Source organism: Podarcis melisellensis, assembly GCF_964234715.1.
Source record: "Podarcis melisellensis genome assembly, chromosome: 2".
NCBI classification, from domain to species: domain Eukaryota; kingdom Metazoa; phylum Chordata; class Lepidosauria; order Squamata; family Lacertidae; genus Podarcis; species Podarcis melisellensis.
The window spans coordinates 25,912,343-25,935,943 of record NC_138529.1 but is presented as its reverse complement, the minus strand read 5'-3'; the positions used below and the strand labels follow the sequence as shown (position 1 = coordinate 25,935,943).

At 44.8% G+C, this 23,601-nt stretch overlaps 2 protein-coding genes across 3 annotated transcripts; one reads left to right on the top strand and one right to left on the bottom strand.

Annotated features, from left to right (window-relative positions):
- Positions 1–8,996: 8,996 nt before the first annotated feature.
- On the bottom strand, positions 8,997–16,085 carry MTNAP1 (mitochondrial nucleoid associated protein 1). 2 transcript variants are annotated; one of them, XM_081900690.1, is made up of 4 exons: positions 15,762–16,085; positions 15,481–15,598; positions 12,358–13,779; positions 8,997–10,116 (listed from the first exon to the last, which is right to left on the bottom strand). In XM_081900690.1, the coding sequence occupies exons 3-4, from the start codon at positions 13,769–13,771 to the stop codon at positions 9,974–9,976; spliced, it is 1,557 nt and encodes a 518-aa protein (XP_081756816.1). In that variant the 5' UTR covers positions 13,772–13,779; positions 15,481–15,598; positions 15,762–16,085; the 3' UTR covers positions 8,997–9,973. The 2 variants fall into 2 exon arrangements, with proteins under 2 accessions (XP_081756816.1, XP_081756815.1); XM_081900689.1 differs by having other exon boundaries at positions 15,481–16,085.
- Positions 16,086–17,502: 1,417 nt separating this feature from the next.
- Positions 17,503–23,480, top strand: VCF1 (VCP nuclear cofactor family member 1). The gene is made up of 3 exons (XM_081899972.1): positions 17,503–17,696; positions 20,428–20,524; positions 22,813–23,480. Exons 1-3 carry the CDS (start codon positions 17,650–17,652, stop codon positions 23,053–23,055), a joined length of 387 nt encoding a protein of 128 aa, XP_081756098.1. The 5' UTR covers positions 17,503–17,649; the 3' UTR covers positions 23,056–23,480.
- The last annotated feature ends 121 nt before the right edge of the window (positions 23,481–23,601 follow it).

The following is a 23,601-nucleotide window of genomic DNA, read 5'->3' as shown; positions in this document are numbered from 1 at the left end:
TCCACTTTTCCAGCATGTTGCGAGAGTCAAGTCCCTGTTTTGCAGGCAAATACAAGAGCAGACAATGCAGAATCTATCTGAAACCCAGCACTCAATACAATGGAAATGCTAGCCTGGGACACTGATCCATTGTTCTGTGAAAGAAACAACAGCGGCAGCTGGTTGGGGGAGGCCCTTGTTCTCAGCTGAATTGGGGCAGGTTCAGCCTTCTGTTTGCTAAACAGCCAATGCAGTGGTTTGGGGAGCATGGTCAGATAAAGGGGAAAGTCCTCTGCTCTACGTGACAGGCTTTCCAGAGAAGAGGCGAGGCAGGGTTGGAAGTACGGTTTGGAGATGTGAAACAAACACGTGCACTGGAAGTTTTAGATTTGATGCCATGCCGCAGGCCCCTCTAACTCCAGGGGACAACAGATTGTGTCCCCCATTTAGGATGCATTAATGCAGATTATGCTCTGTTCAGCTTTGACTCTGTACAGCCAGTTTGCAGGAAGTCAGTATACTCCCTCAACGGCATTAATTTTGTGGTTAGGAGAAAAGTCAAGCTTATTTCCAAGTTATGAGGGATGTCAGCAGGCAGTACCTTGCCAGCAGATGTTTTCGCACATTCTTTCAAAGAATGGAGGAGCGATATCCTTCCATCTTCTTCATGCACATTATTTTAAAGGTTGGCACAAAGGTTACAGGTGGACAACTGTGGAAAAGGCTCCCTGCGTACCCACCCACGTTCACCTGTTGCCAACTTGGGAATACGATTGCAGAGTGAAAGAAAACACATCATCGTCTTCCATTGACTTAGTGATCTGGTCCTTGATTATGGAGCTGTCACCCAGGGTAGTATACCTGTGTATATGAAGACAGCACAGTCCTTCCAAAATGCATGTTCTATGAGTTACCAGATTATATCCCCCCCCCAAACCAACGTTCCTGCAATGAAGGTACTTGAAAACTTTGCCAAGAAGCTAAATTAAACCTCTTTCCACTACTGCAATTTTGTCTCTTAGTTTGGAAGATGAGCCCTTTTCCATTTTTTGTCTCCCAGCCAGACAGCTGTGGAAACTAGGTTGATGTTTTTTTCCAGAGCCAAAATAACCAAAGGAGATGCTGAAGTTGAAACCTTGTTTGTTTTGGGGTAGGGGGGTTGGCTTTGGGAGCAAAGTAGTGTCTTAGTTCAAAGTGGGTTGTTGTTTTTTCTTGCTCAGCTGTGTGTTTGGATTAGAATATTTTTACATATGCAGAGACTGAGGCTGCAGACTTGAAATTTTGACCATGCCACTTTCTCCCAGGGGCTCCCTTGATACCTTAGAGGCATCTTCAAGTCAGAAGGCTATGCCCATAATCCCTTGGGTGCTGTGCTGGGTGGAGCATGTACAACTAATGGCCTACTTTGGGGACTGAGAGTTCACTTGGAAGTGGAGCCTCTTGACATCTGAGCATCTAGCTACCTACCTTTAAGAGTCTAGGCCCTCAATGAGCCATAGTTTGCAACACAGTGGTGAAAGTAAATGGACCATTAGGTCCAGTCGTGGCAGACTCTGGGTTTGCGGCACTCATCTCACTTTATTGGCCGAGGGAGTCGGCGTACAGCTTCCGGGTCATGACTAAGCATGACTAAGCCACTTCTGGCAAACCAGAGCAGCGCACTTTGACGTGCTTTCGAACTGCTAGGTTGGCAGGAGCAGGGACCAAGCAACGGTAGCTCACCCCGTTGCAGGGATTCAAACCACCAACCTTCTGATCAGCAAGTCCTAGGCTCTGGTTTAACGCACAGCGCCACCTGCATCCCTAATACAGTGGTACCTCGGGTTAAAAACTTAATTCGTTCTGGAGGTCTATCGTTAACCTGAAACTGTTCTTAACCTGAAGCACCACTTTAGCTAATGGGGTCTCCCGCTGCAGCTGCCCCGCGATTTCTGTTCTCATCCTGAAGCAAAGTTCTTAACCCGAGGTACTATTTCTGGGTTAGCGGAGTCTGTAACCTGAAGCATCCGTAACCCAAGGTACCACTGTAGATGAAAAGTGGAGCTCAGGACTCCCAGCTCCCCCACTTCTCTGTTCTCTGACAGTGTTTTGGCCTTTCCAGGGAGGGTGGACCATGCAGAGCCTACAAAAATGGGAGTGGGGGGGGGGGAGTCCAAACATCATCCATTGTCTTCAGCATTTGCTTTGCAGCAGAAGGGTCAATGAATAAGAAGAGCAACGCCCCATGTATTCTCCAGCACCAGAGGCAGGATGCCATTGAATACCAGCTGCAGGGGGTGGAATGCTTGCATCCTGCTTATCAGTTTCCCATAGGCACCTGTGAAAACAGAACTCTGGACTAGCCTGATCCTGCAGGTTCGCTCTTAAGTTCTTGCGACAGCAGCATCACTGAACAAGAAACGTGGGACTCTGGGCTCAGAACTCCCCAGAGTAGCCATGTTTACTTTGAGCGATCACGTAGACATACCTGGAAAGGTGGAGCATGGGCAATAGTAGCGAGAGCGGATTGTCAGAGAAGGGAATCACCGCCATCATCATTGAAAACACTATCTTCTGAGACACCTGTCGTCTTTAAGACTCTCATTTGGCAGCACGAACTTGCTGCAGGCTGACAGAGCAGAAAGCTTGCCATGGGTTGCTGAGCAGGCAGTTTACGAGATCTCATCTAAATAGGAAGGGAGGGGGCGACAGCTATACCCAAAAAGGCTACAGGCAACCAGCAGCGCTGAATGCTTGGTAATTAGGTGACATCCTTTTTGGAAAACTAGGAATGCCACGTCAACTTTACAGTTACGCTGTCCTCTCGGGAACCCTTGTTGTCTTTTGCGCAACCCCCACAACTGCAACACATTTCTTGTCTTAAGCCCCCTAACCATTTCAGTCTCAGTCCTGCCAAAGTTAAGCATTGCTAATTCGCACTGGTTTCAAAAGGAGATTTTTGGCACGTCTTAGTATCTATCCCACTGAGATCAGTTGCACTTTGCTGCCAATAAATATAGACATAGGACACAATTGAATAGCTTTCCTCGTTTTGTTCTCAGCCCTACTGTAACAACGTTGAATCCAACAACGCTCATGTTCCTGATGTCTTTTGCAAGGATTGGGGCTTCCAGAGCTGGAAGCAGATGCGAGTTTACTGCCTGAAGCTCTAGCCAAGCTCCCCTTTTGACACAAGACATAGATGCAATGCATATTAATATTTCCACACTTTTCAAGGGAACAGGTTGCAGTAGGAAGGTTGACCCTCCAGCTGTTACTTCCGTGACAGAGAATTGCCCTGAAAACAGCTCATCAATAACGTTTGATCTTGTGTTCCTGACATAGCCTCTACCTTTTTAGCACCCAATTAGCCAGTGACCTATATTTTTTGATGCCTATTGAGTCCAAGCGAAAATGCAAAGGCCGTGTCATTTGTTGTCTATGTCATGAGCTGCAGAGACCATTCCCTGGGTTGATGGTTTCAGAGAAGCCAATTCTGTCAAAGAAAATGACCTCATTCTGCAGGGTTATAAAATCTCTCTGCCAAATCAGTTCTTTCCTTTCTGCATCCTGTGATGGAGAACTCAATACTATGCAAAGCAGCAAAACTGGTCACTTATCTGGAAAACACTTTTTTTTTTTTAATAGGCCACCATTTGCCGCTTATCAAATTCTGGACTAGTTATGAATGATCTATTACACAGTGTGCGTCCCGGAGGCGGCAGATGGAAATCCAACTGGGAATTTAATTTACTTTGTATAACTTGTTTTGGGGCAGACACAGAAGACGCTACCTTTAATCAAAGTTGGTTTTTTGCTGAAGAATTGGTTTGCATTTGAGCATCACTGAGCCTTTCCTGCAGTATGAAAAATGTTGTAAGGTGATTTAGGGATGCAATTTCCACTTACAGTGGGGCTTCCAAGTAAACATGTAAAGGGATACATTGCCAGTTAAACAAAAATATCCCAGGCATAGTAGCCAAGAGTTGCTTGCAACTACAGCCCTCATAAATCCTCAGGCGGGGAACTGTAATAACACCGTTTTCATTATATATTTTTAAAGTACACGTGGAGGCCACTTGGTTTTTCAAAAAAATCTTCAGTATCAGCAATACATACTCTCAGATATCCATTTTTAAAATCAAATTAAAACCTCCCCTGCTGTTTGTCACAGTGCAGCAGTTGTGATCCAAGAATTTACACCTGGAACAGTGATACTTTACTTATTTCATAAAAGGATCTGGAGTCCAGAGAGTACCACTTAATGGAGAAGTCAAGACCATGGGTAGGCAAACTAAGGCCTGGGGGCCGGATCTGGCCCAATCGCCTTCTAAATCGTGTTTTTACATGAGTAGAATGTGTCCTTTTATTTAAAATGCATCTCTGGGAAATTTGTGGGGCATAGGAATTCATATTTTTTTCCCAAAATATAGTCCGGTCCCCCACAAGTTCTGAGGGACAGTGGGCCAGCCCCCTGCTGAAAAAGTTTGCTGACCCCTGGTCAAGATGCAGACATCATCATATGGATAATGGGAATTTCCCACCAAACCATGCAAGTTCCCACAAAGGGTCTTGTCTTCAAGTTTGTGGTGACTAGGCAACAGTGAGAATAGCAGATGAGAGACTATGTGCATGCCTTCTAGAGCTCCACTGTGGACTGAAGGAAATGAAACACACCAGGCCTGGTTTCCATGATGTAAGAACCATGTTCAGTCGCCCATTTGCACGTCCCCAGCAGCAACCTGTGACCGTGTGTGTATCTAGAAAGCTTGAGCAAGCTGCACAGGAATAAGGACGTAAAAGCAGTCAGCCCTTCTCGGCATGTTTGCAGTAGAGCAACCCGGCATGCCACAGAAGCCCCAAACCCACTTCCCTCATCCTCTGTGGCTCCTAAAAGATGGGTGGAATCACTGTACTGGGAGCCCAACAGACAGGATAGAGAGGTGTGAATGCAGGACTTTTGTTGTTGTTTAGTCGTTTAGTCGTGTCCGACTCTTCGTGACCCCATGGACCAGAGAACGCCAGGCACCTCTGTCCTCTACTGCCTCCCGCAGTTTGGTCAAACTCATGCTGGTAACCTCGAAAACACTATCCAACCATCTCGTCCTCTGCCGTCCCCTTCTCCTTGTGCCCTCCATCTTTCCCAACATCAGGGTCTTCTCCAGGGAGTCTTCTCTTCTCATGAGGTGGCCAAAGTACTGGAGCCTCAGCTTCACAATCTGTCTTTCCAGTGAGCACTCAGGGTTGATTTCCTTCAGTATGGAGAGGTTTGATCTTCTTGCAGTCCATGGGACTCTCAAGAGTCTCCTCCAGCACCATAATTCAAAAGCATCAATTCTTCGGCGATCAGCCTTCTTTATGGTCCAGCTCTCACTTCCATACATCACTACTGGGAAAACCATAGCTTTAACTATACGAACCTTTGTTGGCAAGGTGATGTCTCTACTTCTCAAGATGCTGTCTAGGCCTGTCATTGCCCTTCTCCCAAGAAGCAGGCGTCTTTTAATTTCGTGGCTGCTGTCACCATCTGCAGTGATCATTGAGCCCAAGAAAGTAAAATCTCTCACTACCTCCATTTCTTCCCCTTCTATTTGCCAGGAGGTGATGGGACCAGTGGCCATGATCTTCGTTTTTTTGATGTTGAGCTTCAGACCATATTTTGCGCTCTCCTCTTTCACCCTCATTAAAAGGTTCTTTAATTCCTCCTCACTTTCTGCCATCAAGGTTGTGTCATCTGCATATCTGAGGTTGTTGATATTTCTTCCGGCAATCTTAATTCCGGCTAGGGATTCATCCAGCCCAGCCTTTCGCATGATGAATTCTGCATATAAGTTAAATAAGCAGGGAGACAAAATACAGCCTTGTCGTACTCCTTTCCCAATTTTGAACCAATCAGTTGTTCCATATCCAGTTCTAACTGTAGCTTCTTGTCCCACATAGAGATTTCTCAGGAGACAGATGAGGTGATCTGGCACTCCCATTTCTTTAAGAACTTGCCATAGTTTGCCGTGGTCGACACAGTCAAAGGCTTTTGCATAGTCAATGAAGCAGAAGTAGATGTCTTTCTGGAACTCTCTAGCTTTCTCCATAATCCAGCGCATGTTTGCAATTTGGTCTCTGGTTCCTCTGCCTCTTCTAAATCCAGCTTGCACTTCTGGGAGTTCTCGGTCCACATACTGCTTGAGCCTTCCTTGTAGAATTTTAAGCATAACCTTGCTAGCGTGTGAAATGAGTGCAATTGTGCGGTAGTTGGAGCATTCTTTGGCACTGCCCTTCTTTGGGATTGGGATGTAGACTGATCTTCTCCAATCTTCTGGCCACTGCTGAGTTTTCCGAACTTGCTGGCATATTGAGTGTAGCACCTTAACAGCATCATCTTTTAAAATTTTAAATAGTTCAGCTGGAATACCATCACTTCCACTGGCCTTGTTATTTGCAGTGCTTTCTAAGGCCCATTTGACTTCACTTTCCAGGATGTCTGGCTCAAGGTCAGCAACCACACTACCTGGGGTGTACGAGACATCCATTTCTTTCTGGTATAATTCCTCTGTGTATTCTTGCCACCTCTTCTTGATGTCTTCTGCTTCTGTTAGGTCCTTTCCACTTTTGTCCTTTATTATGCAGGACTTAGGAGGGCCCAAGAACATTTGCAGGATGCATACTGAGAGCAGCAGCAACCCTGTAGCTCAGGATGGTGGAAGGCGTAGACCTCTGAATAGGTTTTGATTGCATGAACAGAGTTCACAACTGCACCAAAACCTTGGGGACTGCAGTTTGTTAAGGATGCTGGGGATTGTCACTCTGCGAGGGGGTCTCCTAACATGATGAGATTGTGGGGTTTATCTGGGCCCCAGTTTCTGAAAGACAAGCTTTGCAAAAACATTTGGGAACCTCAGGCACAGTAAATCAACAGCAAGCAGCCACACGAGGAGGTTACTGGGAAAGGCGGAGAAACCTTCCTAGCAGCTAGGATGTTCTCCCCATAAATTCCCTTCTTGCCGTGATAGACAAGTCCAGGTGGCACATACCTGTCAAGCAAAGCATCTCATCAACACTTACATGTCATCACCATGCGCACGCTTGTCTTCTATACTGACACTTGATCACCATCTGCAGGCTATTGTAACGTACTGCAAGAGGCATGTTCATTCCCACAAAACATTCAGATTCTGAACTGGAATCTTTCCCCTGGCTTGTGTTATATCCCCACATGGTACAGAAACTATTTCAAAGATTAAGATGGCACCTCAACAACGGCAGTTAGGATTTACCAAGCACCTGTTCCCTTCACTTTTCCAGCCAAGAGAGCTACAAATCATTTAAAAGCAACAGTTGGCAAAGGTGTACTGCACGCCTAGCAGCAAAAAAAAAAGGACGACCAGTTGTGTTCTTATAAAAGAAATGCGGCCCCAAGCCAAAAAGCTAGGAAAATCTTCAGGATTTATATTGCAAGCAGTCAAATTAAGTTTCACAGGAACGTGTAAAATGTGGCAATAATATACTTCCTGCTGTTCATCAAGTGCTGGAAGTGAAATGTTTGCAATAAAGACCCAGCAATTAATTGCAGGTGTGGGGTTTCCACAACTACAGAATTATAAATCCATTGTGACTTGAGTACAAAAGAGTCAGCCCTGATTTAAATCGGCGTCTCGCTTTTGTCTGGCGAGCTTCTACTCAAAAGGGCATCTTAGCTAGTTATTGGTATGGATTTCTTCCTCCAGAAATGGAACAGTACATTATTGATGTTACTCCTGCTCAGCTTTAGTACGCTCTAAAATCCATTATTGCTGTAGCACTATTGGCTGCTTTGGGACACTTGGTCAACGTGGAGTAGTTGAAACCATTCCATCTTCACTGGTGCTAGAATGCTCTTAAGCCCGAGACTGTATACACATTATTCACTGAAAGCACTTTCTCCTACCCAAATAATCCTGTCCTCAGGTTCTGCTTGTGAGCTTCCCATGGCCATCTGGTTCACCATCGTGAGAACAGGGTGCTCCAGCAGTGCTCTTCTTATGTTCTTCCATTTGAACAGTCACCCAGAGACACAAATGGCATAGCAGGCTGGAAGTAGATCCAAGTATGTCAATGGAAAGCTGTTGCAGAAGTGGAAATGGATGAGGCTTGTTAGGTGAAACCCACCCACAATCTAGGATGGTGCTAGCCTTCATCCTGCAATATAATTATGGAAGGGGCCCGTTTACTCTTACAAATAAGTCACTAGATCTTCATGGCCCGTCGAAGGAAAATGGATAAATAAGAAATAATAATGCAAGACACTCAGGGCTGATCAGCTCTGAGTGCTCACTGGAAGGACAGATCCTGAAGCTGAGGCTCCAATACTTTGGCCACCTCATGAGAAGAGAAGACTCCCTGGAAAAGACCCTGATGTTGGGAAAGATGGAGGGCACAAGGAGAAGGGGACGACAGAGGACGAGATGGTTGGATAGTGTTCTTGAGGCTACCGGCATGAGTTTGACCAAACTGCGGGAGGCAGTGGAAGACAGGAGTGCCTGGCGTGCTCTGGTCTAGGGGGTCACGAAGGGTCGGACACAACTAAGTGACTAAACAACAACAATGCAAGACAGGCTATTGTTATGAAGAAGCAGCCTTGCACTGATGTTCTTTTCAAAGGTTTACGTGAGTGTTATAAAGTGGGGAAGTTTTTGCCCTTGACTAAACTAAATATATTTTTTTAAACTCCCGTGAAGACAGCTCAAGTGTGCAGGCACAGGAAATACGTCTCATCATTAGCAATGTCATGAGTCTGTGTATAATAACAACCTAAAATAAAGAATGCGTTCACCTGCCACAGTATCAAAGGCTGTGTGTATGCAAAATACATTTTAATACCCAGGATAAAAGCATATTAACCCAGATCCACAGTTCTTCTCAAAAAATGGGGTATGAAAGGTCCGATCATCCCTAAAGAAAAACAGCTGCATTTTAATTCCACTCAGATTCCCACCTGAGACTAATACCATCTTCTTTTATGCAACCTGAGCAGACTTCATATATTCAGAAAAGTAGAAGATAAATAGTTATTTGCTTGTTTAATAGTAGTCAACAACTGAGTTCATACTGCTGCTGGCTCTTGTCAACAATCACAAGACACTGCAGTTGTTGCCAGTCTGTCTAGAACAGGGATGGGGAATCTGCAGCTCTCCAGATGTTTTTGGATCACAGCTTCCTTCATGTCTGACAGGAGCTACTTAACCTCTGGAGGACACCACACTGAGGAAGGCTGCTCTAGGCCAAGACTGATGACTATCTCTCAAGGGTCTCCAGATGGAAGTCCTTATGTAGATGTTGCTCCTAAGTAACAAAGACAAAAGTGTCTTCTGCATAAATTTTCAGCTTGTCTTTTTTTCTCCCGGAACAAACCTGTGGAACAGGGTCCAAACTCTGTTTGCATTCCGACTCCTTCCACCACAACCTCTCGCATCCTCGCCAGCAGTATTTCTGTCAGCGGTATTTCTGTTCTATCGTTGGGAGAGAACAAAACCCCAAAATTAAAACTATAAAAACGTGGAGGTTTATACTTCTGCTGCCATTTCATCAATAGGTATAATCAAAAACAATGGGACTTATTTTCAAATAAGCTTCTATATGATTGTGCAGTGAGAGCGTCTTTCGTAAAACAGCAGCAACATATTTCTCAGCTATGCTCCACAGACGTCTTGTAAGAACTTTCCCTTTCTATTGGGTGCAAAGAGCAGAGACTAAACATCAGTTGCCAACTCAGGGATGGAAAGCACCCCTGGTCTACCACCCTCCATCCACTCCTCAAAGTAGTCTTCTTGTACAAGTAGTTACTGATTAGGGGTATAGCTACTTTCTGATTAAAGGGCATTCTTGGAACAGTTTTTGAACCTTCAGTCGCTTAAGCATAGTGCAAAAAACGTTATCAAGCCTTTAATCCAAAGGCATTGTACATGAGTTTGCATGGTTGCTTTCTTGAACAGCAGGAACCCCACATACCAAAGATCAAGAAATCAAGCAACAATGACCTTGTCTACGCTAAATGCAGATAAAAGGCCTTACTAATGTGTGGATAGCTCCAAGCATAGCTGAGGACACAGCCCAGAATCAGGATGGAGATACCAGCCACTCCGTTCTTTTTCACGTTGATGTATCTGTTGTAGTATCCATTCCAGGCTGTTTAGGAAGAAAGACAGGAGCAGTTTGATTGTTCTTGTCAGTAGTTTTTAAGGGTACAGATCAAGCCTTTCCTTTTTCATGCATAATAACAAGGGCTGTGCAGCCATCCTCAACTCCCCTGCCAGCCAACAGACTATTTCAAAGCAGCACAGAAAGACACAGTGCATGATTTGCTCTCGCACCTCTGCGTTGCTCCAACCATCCCCTGCAGAGACAAGTCACGGGTGGCTAGCCAAGCAGGCAAATCTTGGAATTTTACATCCATCAGACGCCTTTCTACCAGTGGAACTAGGAAGGAAAACAGCTAGATCCTTTCCCCCGCCTCCCCGGCAATAATAAACTCCTCTCTTTGCAAGTTTCCATCAGGGTCCCATCCCCAGATTAAGTATTTAGACTAGCCAGTAAAGCTCATACTGGTTGAATCACTGACCAGTGAGGTTTGTAGGTCAGTGTATTCAGAGTAACTTGCTTCCCTGTGATGTTCTGCATGATGGCCCAAGCAGACATTGTGAGAAATGTTAGATGTGGAATCTGGAAAGAGCTCTAGTTCTGAAACAGCAGGCTGAAATCTCTTCCTTGCCCCTTTGTACCACAGCAAATCAATTGGCTGACTCACAAGCAAGCTGCAAGCATGGGTGCTTCTTCACAAGTAGACCTAAAGGTAGTAGAAAGGGCTCCAGGCTGCCTATGGAAGACTCTGGGGTTGCGGCACTCATCTTGCTTTACTGGCCGAGGGAGCCGGCGTACAGCTTCCGGGTCACGTGGCCAACATGACTAAGCCGCTTCTGGCGAACCAGAGCAGCGCACGGAAACACCGTTTACCTTCCCACCGAAGCGGTACCTATTTATCTACTTGCACTTTGACGTGCTTTTGAACTGCTAGGTTGGCAGGAGCAGGGACCAAGCAATGGGAGCTCACCCCATCGCGGGGATTTGGACCACCAACCTTCTGATCGGCAAGTCCTAGGCTCTGTGGTTTAACCCACAGTGCCACCCGTGTCCGTGTTCCCTGGAGAAGGATGGATTTATGCAAACCAGCTTCATGGTAAAATCTAAAGTGTTCTGGTTCCCAGCTTAGCCTATAGAGCCTGAACTTGAATGTGTACTCAATCTATAGTAACATTCAGAGCTTATTTTCAGCTGGAACTTCTCACATGGGCTCCATTGCCATTATAAGAGAACAAGGGAGGAGTTCGTGGTGAGTTCCGGTACCTCTTTTTCTAGAAAATAACACTGGTAACAGTATCTAGAAGTGTAGCCATGTTATTCTGTAGTGTTACCCTACCTATAGATTACTTGAGGAATTACTTCCCTATTATATACACTTCTGAAACCGAAACAAAAAAACACCCATTGAAATAATAAACAGACAGAAGTTGATTTCCTGGAATAAATTTTTAGCTCTTTGTTGTAGGTTTCTTGCACCGGGGAACCAAGATACATTCCCAATACTAAGGTTACGTTGTTCACACAGCTCCCCGCAGCCTATCCCAAACTACCACCACCTTTTCTAAACATCTGAAATGATTTTTAGAACCTTTGGAATAAAAAAAGTCTGCACGACCACATACCCAAAGCAACCTGAGAATATGCTAGCACCCTCATTCATCCTGCTATAAATTAACTGGAGGACATGTGTGAGGGCAAAACTACAGCTTGCAAGACACAACTTTCTACATTATATATAAATTGGCTTAATAGCCATTTCCTTCCTGCAGGGGGTCCCAGAAGCCATAGCTCTCTGAAAGGGTGTAGGAACATCTAACATTCTCAGAAGAACCCTCAGGAAACCACAGCTCCCAGGTATTCTTCGGGGAAGGTGTAACTATTAAACCTGTATGAAACTGATATAGGGTACGTACTTCTGTACAGTGGTACCTTGGGTTAAGAACTTAATTTGTTCTGGATGTCCGTTCTTAACCTGAAACTGTTCTTAACCTGAAGCACCACTTTAGCTAATGGGGCTTCCCGCTGCCACCACACTGCTGCTGTGCAATTTCTGTTCTCATTCTGAAGCAAAGTTCTTAACCCGAGGTACTATTTTTGGGTTAGCGGAGTCTGTAACCTGAAGCGTCTGTAACCTGAAGCGTATGTAACCCGAGGTACCACTGTAGTGTATACAGCCTGAGAGTAGCCTGCAGACAGTGACTCAATCACCACTTCAACAAACCAGCCCACTGGGTAGCAGCGTGAACTGTTCTCTCTTAGAAATCAATAGTGAAAAACTTCCCCTTTTACCTTGCTGGCCTTGCCAAGGGAGACCGAGTACTTTAGCTTCCGGGATGATTGTAGCCCACTGAGATGGCCTCTTTGAAAATAAACCTAGCCCACGATAATTAGGATACAGTTCTGGAAACCACTCCAGTCCCAAAGGACTTGGGCGTATGCTTCTATCAGGGGGTGTGGGCCAATAGGCAGTAGGCATTTCTAACATTTGGAGTGATGATTGATTCACATATATCCCTGTGCCTTTATCTCCTATAGTCACAACAGAACGCAAAGCAATCTCTTTTCCCAGACTAGTTAAGTAGTAGTTAGAAGTTTCATTATATCTTTCTCTGAGGGCTTCTGTTAATGAGGGGTAGATCTTTGAGTTGAAACGGATGTAAACTGGAGATTCTTTCCAATAGCCCTCCCCTTTGAAACATACAGGATTTTCTTCAATCGTGCTTTTTATTCCTGCAGCCAGCTGAACAGGAGTGTTGGAGACTTGTCTGCAGTTGTCCATAAAACGGCCATCGGAAGTGTGTGCTTTAATTGTAGTCACATTCTTTTTTGTCTCTCCGCTCCAAATATTCCCTGAAAGTTCAAGACCTGAAGCGCTCTTTCCACCCACAGGTTCTGTAATACTTTGCTGCACATCAGCCAAGGCAATCTCTGCATCTCCAGATGGTGGTTTCGCAGGCCAGCACCCTGCCTTCTGGTTGCCCACAACACCTTTATTTAAAGGGATATTCTGAACAGATGACTCACACTTGTTCCTCAATACCCTCACACGATGGTTTTCTATCACTAGTTCTACAGTATCAATAAATCTCTGAGGAATAGGTTGTAAATTATCTGTGAAAGAATCTGGCTTTGCAGGTGCTTCTTTCCTTTGCCTTTGTTTCGTAGAAGGATTAGTTGTCTGGCTAGCTCCACTAGGAGATTCTGAAGTTGATTTTCCATTCAGATTCAGTGGCTTTAAAGTGAGACTGGATGCAGATTCCTCCTCGTTAGGGGTAGGTTTACTTCTGTTTTTCTGTTCTGTGGGTGACTTTTTTGCAAGCTTCGTTGCTGAAAACAGCTTTTCAGCTGATTTTGTTCGGACATCTTCTGAGGCTCCTTGATTTGTGCCTTCAGTAGCACACTTGATTTGCTTTTGTGCATCCTCAACTGAATGCTGATGGCTGCATCTTGCTGATCCAGGTATTTCCTGTGGTTGCAAGGAATGTGTTGTTGCTTTTGCTTTGTTTTTCTTATTTTCTTTTTTGGAGGTAGTTTCTGTGCCTTTGATCTGCTCTTTCTTTTTCCCAGCTTTCTTGCTGGGAGGCAAAACATTCCTTGAGTCTGTATCTCCCGCCATCTTACAGTGAGGCAGGTGAGACTTGAGCCGTTTAAATGGCTTTTTGCAGAAGGGGCAAGTTTCTACTCCTGAAGTGATACCTGCCATTTTTCTGCCTGCAGAGGAAAATAAGACAGCATGGATTGGTAAACTTTCCTACATCCCTTCATGAGGAAAGGAGTGAGTGTAGGAACAATTCTAATGGAACTTATACCAGGTGCATAGTAAAGTGATGCCTGTATTTTGTGTGTCCCATCTGCTACCAGTTTCATTTCTGTATTTTTAATAGATCTTCTTATATTGTTTTAATTCAATTAGGGTTTAATTACTTTTTAATGACTATGTTTTTGGTTTTTCTATTTTATTTGTAAGTCACCTTGAGTCCTGATCTGGGAAAATTGTGAGTTGTAATTATTATTATTATTTCCATTTTACATGGAAATAAAATTAGTTTTGACTTATTAGTTGTGATTTCTTAAAGTCATATTTATAGTTTTAAGATACATTTCTTCCATAAAAAAATACTACAAGGAACACAATTCTTCCTATTACAGTGGTACAGTGGTTGCGGATGGGATCCGTTCTGGAGCTCCGGTCAGATCCCGAGGCAAGGTAGTGCTCATGCGCGTGCGGAGAAACACTTTCGGGTTTGCTGCTTTTGCAACCCGAAGTTTACATTACCCGAGGGTAACGTAAGCAAAGGTTCTACTGTACTAGTGAAAAGGCACATGCAGTCCAACTATAGTTTAGCAAAGCCAGTGGGGGTTACGGGGGTGCGGAGAGCAGGCAGGCGTGTGTCCCGGGGGCATGATGCGCCGCCCATAGGGGCGTGGCATGCTGCCCATGGCACCCAGCGCAGGCAGGGGGCCAGCCGCGATGGCACCCCGCCAGGATCGCACTGCCAGGGGCAGTGCGCTCCCCCCCCCACGCCTCTTCCTCCACCAGTGAATAGATAAAGGTAAAGTGACCCCTGACCATTAGGTCCAGTCGTGACCGATTCTGGGGTTGCGCTCATCTCGCTTTATTGGCTGAGGGAGCCGGCGTACAGCTTCCGGGTCATGTGGCCAGCGTGACTAAGCCACTTCTGGCGAACCAGAGCAGCACGCGGAAATGCCATTTACCTTCCCGCCAGAGCGGTACCTATTTATCTACTTGCACTTTGACGTGCTTTCGAACTGCTAGGTTGGCAGGAGCAGGGACCAAGCTGTAGGAGCCCCCTCCCCCCTCTCGCAGGGATTCGAACCGCAGACCTTCTGATCGGCAAGTCTTAGGCTCTGTGGTTTAACCCACAGCGCCACCTGCGTCCCGCCAGTGAATAAAGCTAGGGTTTAATCAATCGGTACAATAGAGCTGAAACAGGGATGTTGTTTTCATGAACAGAGAGTTGTAGTTCCATTTAAATTAATGGATTGGAATGAGTTGATTATCTAACTGTAAAACATAGAAAAATCAAGCCTTTCCTGGTAGGAAGATATAGTGGAAGGGAAGCTTCCTTTGTTCAATACCGTCATTGTCTCCTTTCATTTAAAAGTATTATTCCTAGACTTAAATGATGGGAATTTTAAGCTTCTAACAAGAAGGAGCTGTTCTTTCAACTTGCAAAGCAGAAAGAAAACACCCCACGCCTCGCAATCACGAAACGAAAGTTTGCGACGCTTTCATTCATTTGCCAGTGGCGAAAAGGAAAGCAAGTTTAGCTTCTTAATTCCCAGGTTGCCTTATAGCCGAGATCAGAGACAGAACTGCTTAGTTTAAATCTGTTTAAATCAGATCTCACTACATCAGGGCTTGTGTAAACTCCACCCCCCCCCCCGTACCTCGATCAATGAAGGTCTAATCCCGCAGCTCCACAAACCGGAGATGAGCTGTGTCAAATGTTCTCGGCATCGCTCTTCCCAGATGCTGCTAGCTGACTTTCCGTAGAAACCATTGAAACTGAAAGTGGGGTTAAATAAAGCTGCTCTTGTTGAAACAGCTGCGCATTGGCCTGGCCATTAGTCACATGAGTCGCATCATGCCGTGATAAGAGATCGCAAGGCAGCAAAGTGCTTCTTAAAATGGCAAGGGAAATGTTTATGCAAAACCGGATTTTCTTTACCTTAGTTTGATATCAGGAGCCTTATTTTGCAGCAGACTATAAATGTGTATTTTTCTATTTCCAGCCAAACCAAAATTCAAGCTAAAAGAATAAAACCACGAAATAATAAAATGATAATAAGCTTGGAATAGAATGAGTGACGTAAAATATATTCCATAGGTGCATATTTGTACCAAACATAGCAAGTAATCATGAAAGTTGCCAAATAAACTCATACTTAATGGGGATTTGCTTTTCTTTCTGCATGGGGGCGCTGTTTGTGATGTATATGATCGCACAATCTCATGATTGGCACATTCCCAGAAAGTGTGTATTTTAAAGTAAAGTTATAAAACTACACACTGACTGTGGTTCATGACAACAATGCAATGTAGCCTGGCGTAATATTTTTTGGGAAGCCGCCCAGAGTGGCTGGGGAAGCCCAGCCAGATGGACGGGGTATAAATAATAAATTTTATTATTATTATTAATAATAATAATAATAATAATAATAATATTGCCCCACATTGCAGCGGGGTAGAGTGCATTTGTAAGACCCTAGGGTGTAATGTAGCCTGTTGTTAACATCTTCACCTTGCAGCCTTTGGTGGAGTTTATAACCATCTCCGCTCGATCACGTTTCAAATGGAGGTTCAGGCTGAGAGTGACATACACCAACTCTAATTAAGTGTCACCTACTCAAGTCTTCATTAGCAAAACACGACGTCGAAAATCTCCGCGGCAAACCTGCCACAGCCACTATCCAAATTTTAGGAACGAAGGCTCTCCAGCTGTTTGGGGTTTTTTTTTGGACTACAACTCCCACCATCCCTAGCTAATAGGATGAACGATGGGGAGAGACGATGGGAATTGTAGTCCAAAAACAGCTGGAGACCCCCGAGTTTGGGAAGCACTGACCAGTCTGTGGCATGTACCGTATTTCAAACGGACTTCGTTCGTTAACAGAACTTGTGAATGGGTGTAGCTGAAACTACAGCAAAATGAGAATCCGCACAGAAATACCACGGGAGTGAGGCGAAGTTAAATTGTTTCCTAGCCCAAAGCTCCATCAAAAGCAGACATGTTGGCCCAAGTAAAAAAGTTGTATATGTGCGTATGTATGTGTGTGTATATGTGTGTGTGTGTATATATATATGTGTGTGTGTGTGTGTGTATAGGAAATGTTGCTGAATTATATTTTGTAGCTTTAAAACACTGCCGTGGCTCGATCCCGTGTTTCCTGCCTCCTCGGTCTTATTCCACACGAATCTGCAGTGGAATCCCATACATGTCTACTCAGAGGTAAATCCCATTTTGCTCAGTGGGTCCTTACTCCCAGGTAAGCGGGCACTGGATCGAAGCCCCGCGGTCAAATCCTACGCCATTTCCCCTTAGAAGCAGGATCCACTGAGCTCAGGGGCATTTACACCTGAGCGGGCAAGTACAACGCCGAGCTCTATGATTATGAGGAAGGCTATTTATTACTGCGACGTATCCCTCTGACGGAACTGAAACGCTTGACCTCCGCACATGCGCAGGACGAGAGGGCGGGGGAAAGAAAAGAGTTTTGTGAAAGCGCATGCGCCCGCCGCATACTGTGCAATCACACTAGGCGCATGCGGGGACGGCCTCGGCGTCGCCAGCCAATCCGGTTACGGGGCTGAGGAGTCTCGGAGGCTGGGGAGGGTGGGGGTAAGGGAGCGCTCTCCCTGTGCTGCCAGTGCGCTTGCGCGGGAGGCGTGCACACCGGAAGCGGCGGCTTGTGGTGGAGGAGGAGAAGAAGAAGAAGGAGGCGGAGGGCGGAGAGCCGAGGGAGGGAGCTGCTGAGGAGAGATTGTTTGGGAGCGTCACAGCGGGGCCTGCTGGCCTTTTCGGCTTTCGGCTCTGCGAGAAGCGGCTCGGCCCGGCCATGAGCTGCCGGGGGGCGCTGCCAAGCGAGCGGGGAGCTCGGCAGAGGTGAGGGAGGCCGCGGGAGAGAGAAAGAAATGGGCGGCGGTGGGGGGAGGCCCTCGGCTTAAGGGGGGGGGGGGAACAAGAACGTACGGTGGCCGGGGGGGGGGAAAACTTCGAACGGCAGGGTGGGGGAGGGGCGGCGGCGTCTGCAGCTGAGGCAGGGGAGGCTCCGTTGGCTGAGGCGCATAGGCGGGGGGAGGCTTCCCGTCGGGGAATTGATGGACGGCGACTACGGGAAGGGCGACTTTGGCGGGGGGGGGGATGGGAGGACCCAAGAAACCACCTGGCAACGTTAATTGTGATCATGGCTGGTCTCGAAAGCGCAGAGGGGCGTTCTGGGTCACTTGAAGGAGAGCCGCCTTCGGTCTCGACGCGAAGCAGGCCCGGCAGTGGCCATTTTAAGCGAAGCTTTTTGACAGGGCAAAAGAAAATAAACAAATGGGCATCTTTATCCTACCCCACCCCTACGCATACACGATTTCCCCTTCCATGTACACGCGCCCCCTCCCCCCGCCGCCGAAATTTAGGTTGCTGACCCTGCAATCCTGATCACCTTTACTCAAAAATATGTCAGTGTGGGGAGGAGGGGGGTATTAGTCGCTTCCGAATTCTTTTTGGAAGGGTCGCAGCATAGATTCCGTGCGTTAGAATGGCTCCTACGTTTATATTGGGGAGGAGAGGTAAGCCCCGCCCCACATAACTGATCACAAGATGTGGCATATGCACACTATTTAAATGGAAATACTGTACCCATAAACTTTGGGGGGGGGTTGGTCCCCTCTCAAATATTTTTTTTTGGGGGGGGATCAAAGGGACCTCAGCCCCTAGGAATTGGCTGCTATGTTCCTCAGTCTTGCTTAGGATGGGATATGTCGTTTTCCTGCCCCAACCCTCTTTTTACATTTGCAACAACCTTGCGAGGTGGGTTAAGGCTGAGAGAAACACAACTGGCACAAGTGGCCCAGTGAGCTGAGTGGGGGGTTTTGAACCTGCATTTCTTTAAGACTAGTTGTATGCTTTTTCGACCATGTAAAGCAGGTTTTGTATTAGCCCTGTATTGCAAATGAGGGGCTGAGATTAAAAGGCTAGTGTTAGTCAAAGGCCACCTAAGTAAGTTCATGGCTGAGGTGAGATTTAAACAGGGCACATGATTTACACTTGTGCAATGCAATCCTGATTGTGTTTAGCCACTTTGCTACTCAAACTTTATGTTCCAGGGTTAGTTAGGGTTTGAATTCTGTAACTGTACACCCTACACAGTTGTCAGCACAGTTCTGTTATATAGAGTGTTAGGCTTCTCATAAAAAATGCAGAAGTCTATTTCCAACTGCCATGTATTTTTGTTCCTTGCCATCCTGCATAGATGCTATTAGCAGTTAGGAAAAACAGCTGCCTGAGGTCTTGTGTCATCACTGGTGTGTAGTTAGAAAATTCAGTGGGATAAAAAGAATGAGGACTTGAGTCTAATCAATATATTAGTTTTGTGATAGTGTCAATAATAGGTAAAGGTTTGTAAATTGTTAATATGCTTTCCCTCTATTTAGCAAATTGGTACCATGTAATTCTATAACCTAATCTCATGGGATAATGCCATAAGAGCATGGATAAATAATATCCAAAACTGAATGTCTAGCCAGATGGAATGTATGTTTAATGATCCTTGGACATTTCTACCCATCAAGGTACCCACGTTGACTTTTGAACCATTTGCTTTACATTTCGTCAAAGAGCATAAAGCTACAGTTTTGGCCCAAAATGTCACTGTACTCTGGATTCCACAAAATGGACAAAACAGGGCTTTTGTTGACGATTAAGTCAAGCCCTTCAGGAAAAGTGAACATACCCATGAATGAAAGATGCTTCCTTTTAGTCTTATTACAATGTTTCCTACAACCTGACTTGATTTTAACTGCCGACATTATATATATATATATATATATATATATATATATATATATATATAGGGGGGGGGGGAGAGAGAGAGAGAGAGAGAGAGAGAGAGAGAGAGAGAGAGAGAGAGAGAGAGAGAGAGAGAGACTGATGTCTAGTTGAAGGCCATAAACCTGAAGAACATAACCGTTCTTTAATATAGCCGGATGTCATTCAGAATACTCCATGGCTAATTTTTAGAAATGGCTGTTGCTTGGAGAAATCTTGAATATTGTACAGTCATACCTCGGGTTACAGATGCTTCAGGTTGTGTGTTTTCAGGTTGCACACCGCGCAGACCCCGGAAGTACTGGAACGAGTTACTTCTGGGTTTTGGCACTATGTGCAGAAGCGCCAAATCACGACCCGTGCGCGCACAGACACGGTACTGCGGGTTGCGAATGTTGTGGGTTCCGAACGTGCCTCCCGCACGGATCACGTTCACAACCCAAGCATCCACTGTGCTGAGATCCTCAGTCTGGGAAGGACCAGGATGGTAATTTCAAGAGGTGATTAATTGTTAAAGGTATTTCCTTCCAAGGTTTCACAGAGTAGTAAGGTGAGTGGTGAAAATACATTCTTCAATTAATTCAGGTTGAACTACATCCTTTGATACTGATCTCTTCTGGGTTTAATGTCTGACTCCTTACTAAAATGGGCAGCTGAAGAAAAATGTAAACACTGCAAAGCAGTTAAACTAGTTGTTGGTAATTAGTGCAGGAGCTGTAACATTGTTTTTTATTAAAGTGTGCTAGGTACAAGGAACGAAACTTAATCTCTGCTTTTCTTGCATTGTTTGTATCAGGAAGAGGAGACGAAATGGCATAGAGGAGGATGTCCACATCCCACAAACAAAACGCAGTAGCCAAAATGCTGTTTTTCATGACTCCTGGGATACAGAGGTAAGATGTGCTCCACTTCATTGCTGAGCTGGTATTGCTTTGGGAATTTGTGTCTAATCAACTGATGGGGAGTGTTTAAGCAATAGATATATGTCCAGATGATCAGTTCCAATTTGGTTACTGTGAGGAAGACCTTGATCCTGCCTTTGAAGTTGGTTCAGAAACCATGAGTGTTTAAATAAGAGATGTGAGCTATATATTCATTAATTGATTTAGAATACCTACATCCTGCTTTCAAGCTCTAAGAAGCTCTCATAGTGACTTATAAAAGATTCTTACAATGTGATCACATTCAAGTGTATCATCAGGAAGAGAAATAACATGATGCCTATATAGTGCCAAGATTGTTCAAACATTTCTGATTTTGTCCTTGGTGGTCTTCTTTGGTTTCACCCCTTTAGCTATTTCCTACTAGGCAGTAGAATTCAATGAGATAATCCTGAAGTGAGGGTAGAGCAGCTTAAACATTCAACTTACGATGGAACCAGGGGCTCCCCTTGCTGGCAGTTACATATATGCAGAACTAGTACTTCATATTTTAAATATAATTAACACAATTCAGAAATCTGTAATTCAAAGTGCAGTTGGTAATGTTATCATTTTCCAAATGCTGCTCATTTTTGTACGGCACCACTAGTTTTTGTGTTCAGCTACGCTCCTGAATTCAATGTAAAAATCTTGTGGTTGGTGTATTCAGGGCTTCTATTCAGAAATAACACTATGAGACAAGCTTATACCAAGTGGTCATAATGACTCAGGGTTTAATATGCTGGAACTTACCTTCTGATCCCAGGCCTGTAGAGCCCAAATTAAGCAGGTTTTGTGTATTTATGTTTGGGTGTGTGTAATTCTTCAATCACTTGAAATGTGTGTGCCTTGTTTGGTAGAATTGGCCATGGAGCTATACGATGTAGAAACATTGGTCTGCTTTTAGATACAGGTGCACGTGCACATCATTTGCATTGTATTATACAGAACTGTACACGGCTATAAATGAACTTATAAGTTGCCTAGCAATTGCTTTTCTACTGTACAGTATGCCTGCAACTTATGCGGGGGTTATGATCTGGGGGTTGCACCTAAAGCCAAAATTGTGTATAGTCAAAACCCAGTGGGTTCAATGGCAGGTAGGATTGCCAAAGTCATTTTCCCCAGAACTCTGTCCACTTTTTAATATTTTTTTTTTTTGCCACATGTGAAAGCTGAATGTGCACAATTTAAATGCATGTAAGTTGCAGGTTTACCATTCAGTACTTGGTTCAACTGTTCAGTACTTGTTTCAAAGGTACTGTAAAAACACTGAGATTGGCAATTAGTTGTCTAGTGTAGGAAGCATAGAAGTATGATACTGCAGAAATAAATAGGGCAATTGAATTATTGAGGAGCTGCAGTAGGCCAGAATTTGCTAAACTTGTGCATGAAGTAGGCTGAAAAGATAATAGGTGTGTGTATACACCAGCAGTGGGGAAGCTCTGATCTACCAGGCTTCCTTAGTTAGTGCATGAAGCCTCTGTATATGAGGTTTGGGGCAGCTAAAAATGCAGCTAAGCCAAAAGGAGTTCTGTTGTCACCACTGTGCACAGGGCTTTGCAAGCACTGATGGTCAACTGATTGGCCAATTTCAGACAGTGTAGCAGGAAGAACAGGTCACCTGACATCAGGTGGGTAGCTCTGCTGGGGTAGGGGGAAGAAAATGATCTGGCTAGTTGGCCAGATCCAATTTCTCACCCTGGTATGGACTCAGTGTCTGTCCATGTTATGCACAACTAACTTGTAGTGAAATGGGCATTTCCTTCCTCCAACAGCAAGCCTTGTTTATACAAGAAACATAATGCAGATTGATTTGTGCATAAAGTGATGGAAAGATCTGAACACTACTTGGGAGACTTGAGGCTACATTGTGGTTTTTTTGCATTTCCTGTAGAATGGGTTAATGCACAAATTCAAGCAAGATGGTTATTTCAGAGTGAGCAAAATTGAAATGCCTATAAATGATCTTTGGAACAGGCAATAGGGTAATATTTGGGGTATGTGAAGATGCAGCCTTTTGTGCCCTTTTTAGTGAATAGGGGAATTCGCAAAGGAATGTTAGATTATTTAAATGTGTTTATGGCTATTAGCACAGCTGAATATGCAATTTGTCAGCTATGGAGTTCACTGAGAACAGGATGATCAGGTTACTCAGCTAACAGAAGGGAGCGCTATCCAGAAAAAATACCTACTTGAGATGTGTAAATAACAATGGCTTAAAAGATGACTTTCATTCTTGTCAATCTTCTGTTCCATAGTCCTCCAGCAGCGAGAGCGGGAGCACCAGTAGTTGCAGCAGTAGCAGCATCAGCAGCCCTGACAGAGCTAGTGGGCCGGAAAGCAGCCTACACCACATAATGCCAGGATCAAGTCCTGTGACCCCTCCTCAGTCTTTCCATGAGCAGTCTGCACTATGCCAAGGTCCTTACTTCCACATCAACCAGATCCTGAAGGAGGCGCACTTCCATAGCTTACACAGCAGGGGCCGTCCTCCCACATGATGAGCCTAGCAGTTCCCTGCCTTCTGTGAAGGGGGACGGCACTGTGTGATGGGGATATTTCAACTTAAAAGTTTGTTAAAATTGCACAAAATGCCTGTTGCCTTTTCAGTCTGTATTTGGAATAACAGGTTAACAGGCAATTGTTTACTTGTGGTTTGCTGCACTATTGCAATGCAAAAGGGGCTTTGGAGCAATTTTTATAGGATTCTTTTGGGGGAGGGATGGAGGGTGGATATCTTTTGACATGTTATGATGGGTCTGAGAATCCACTTCTGTATAATAGGAGTGCATAATAAGTCCAGTCTGACTTCTTAATCTGTTCATTAGTAACTGATGCTTTATGTAAAATCCTTTCAAACATTTGCGTTCAGTTTTATAAGTCTTTTTTTAATTTCAATAAATAGTGAATATGTTTTTATGGTAAATTAATATTTCCTAAGGTTGAATGTTCATGTGCATTAAGGTTATTTGAAAATACTGCTAGTAAGGTTTCTCAGTGTAAATGTAGTAAGTGGAAGACGGCTTTACTCAAGTACAAACAGGAGT

Bases quoted from the DNA above. Each gene is read 5' to 3' on its own strand.
- MTNAP1 (XM_081900689.1), bottom strand. From the start codon at position 13,771: ATGGCAGGTATCACTTCAGGAGTAGAAACTTGCCCCTTCTGCAAAAAG. The intron at 10,117-12,357 runs GTAAAAGGGGAA...CTTCCTAAACAG, and splicing joins CCCTTGGCAAGGCCAGCAAG to CCTGGAATGGATACTACAAC.
- VCF1 (XM_081899972.1), top strand. From the start codon at position 17,650: ATGAGCTGCCGGGGGGCGCTGCCAAGCGAGCGGGGAGCTCGGCAGAG. The intron at 17,697-20,427 runs GTGAGGGAGGCC...TGTTTGTATCAG, and splicing joins GAGCGGGGAGCTCGGCAGAG to GAAGAGGAGACGAAATGGCA. The intron at 20,525-22,812 runs GTAAGATGTGCT...TCTGTTCCATAG, and splicing joins ATGACTCCTGGGATACAGAG to TCCTCCAGCAGCGAGAGCGG.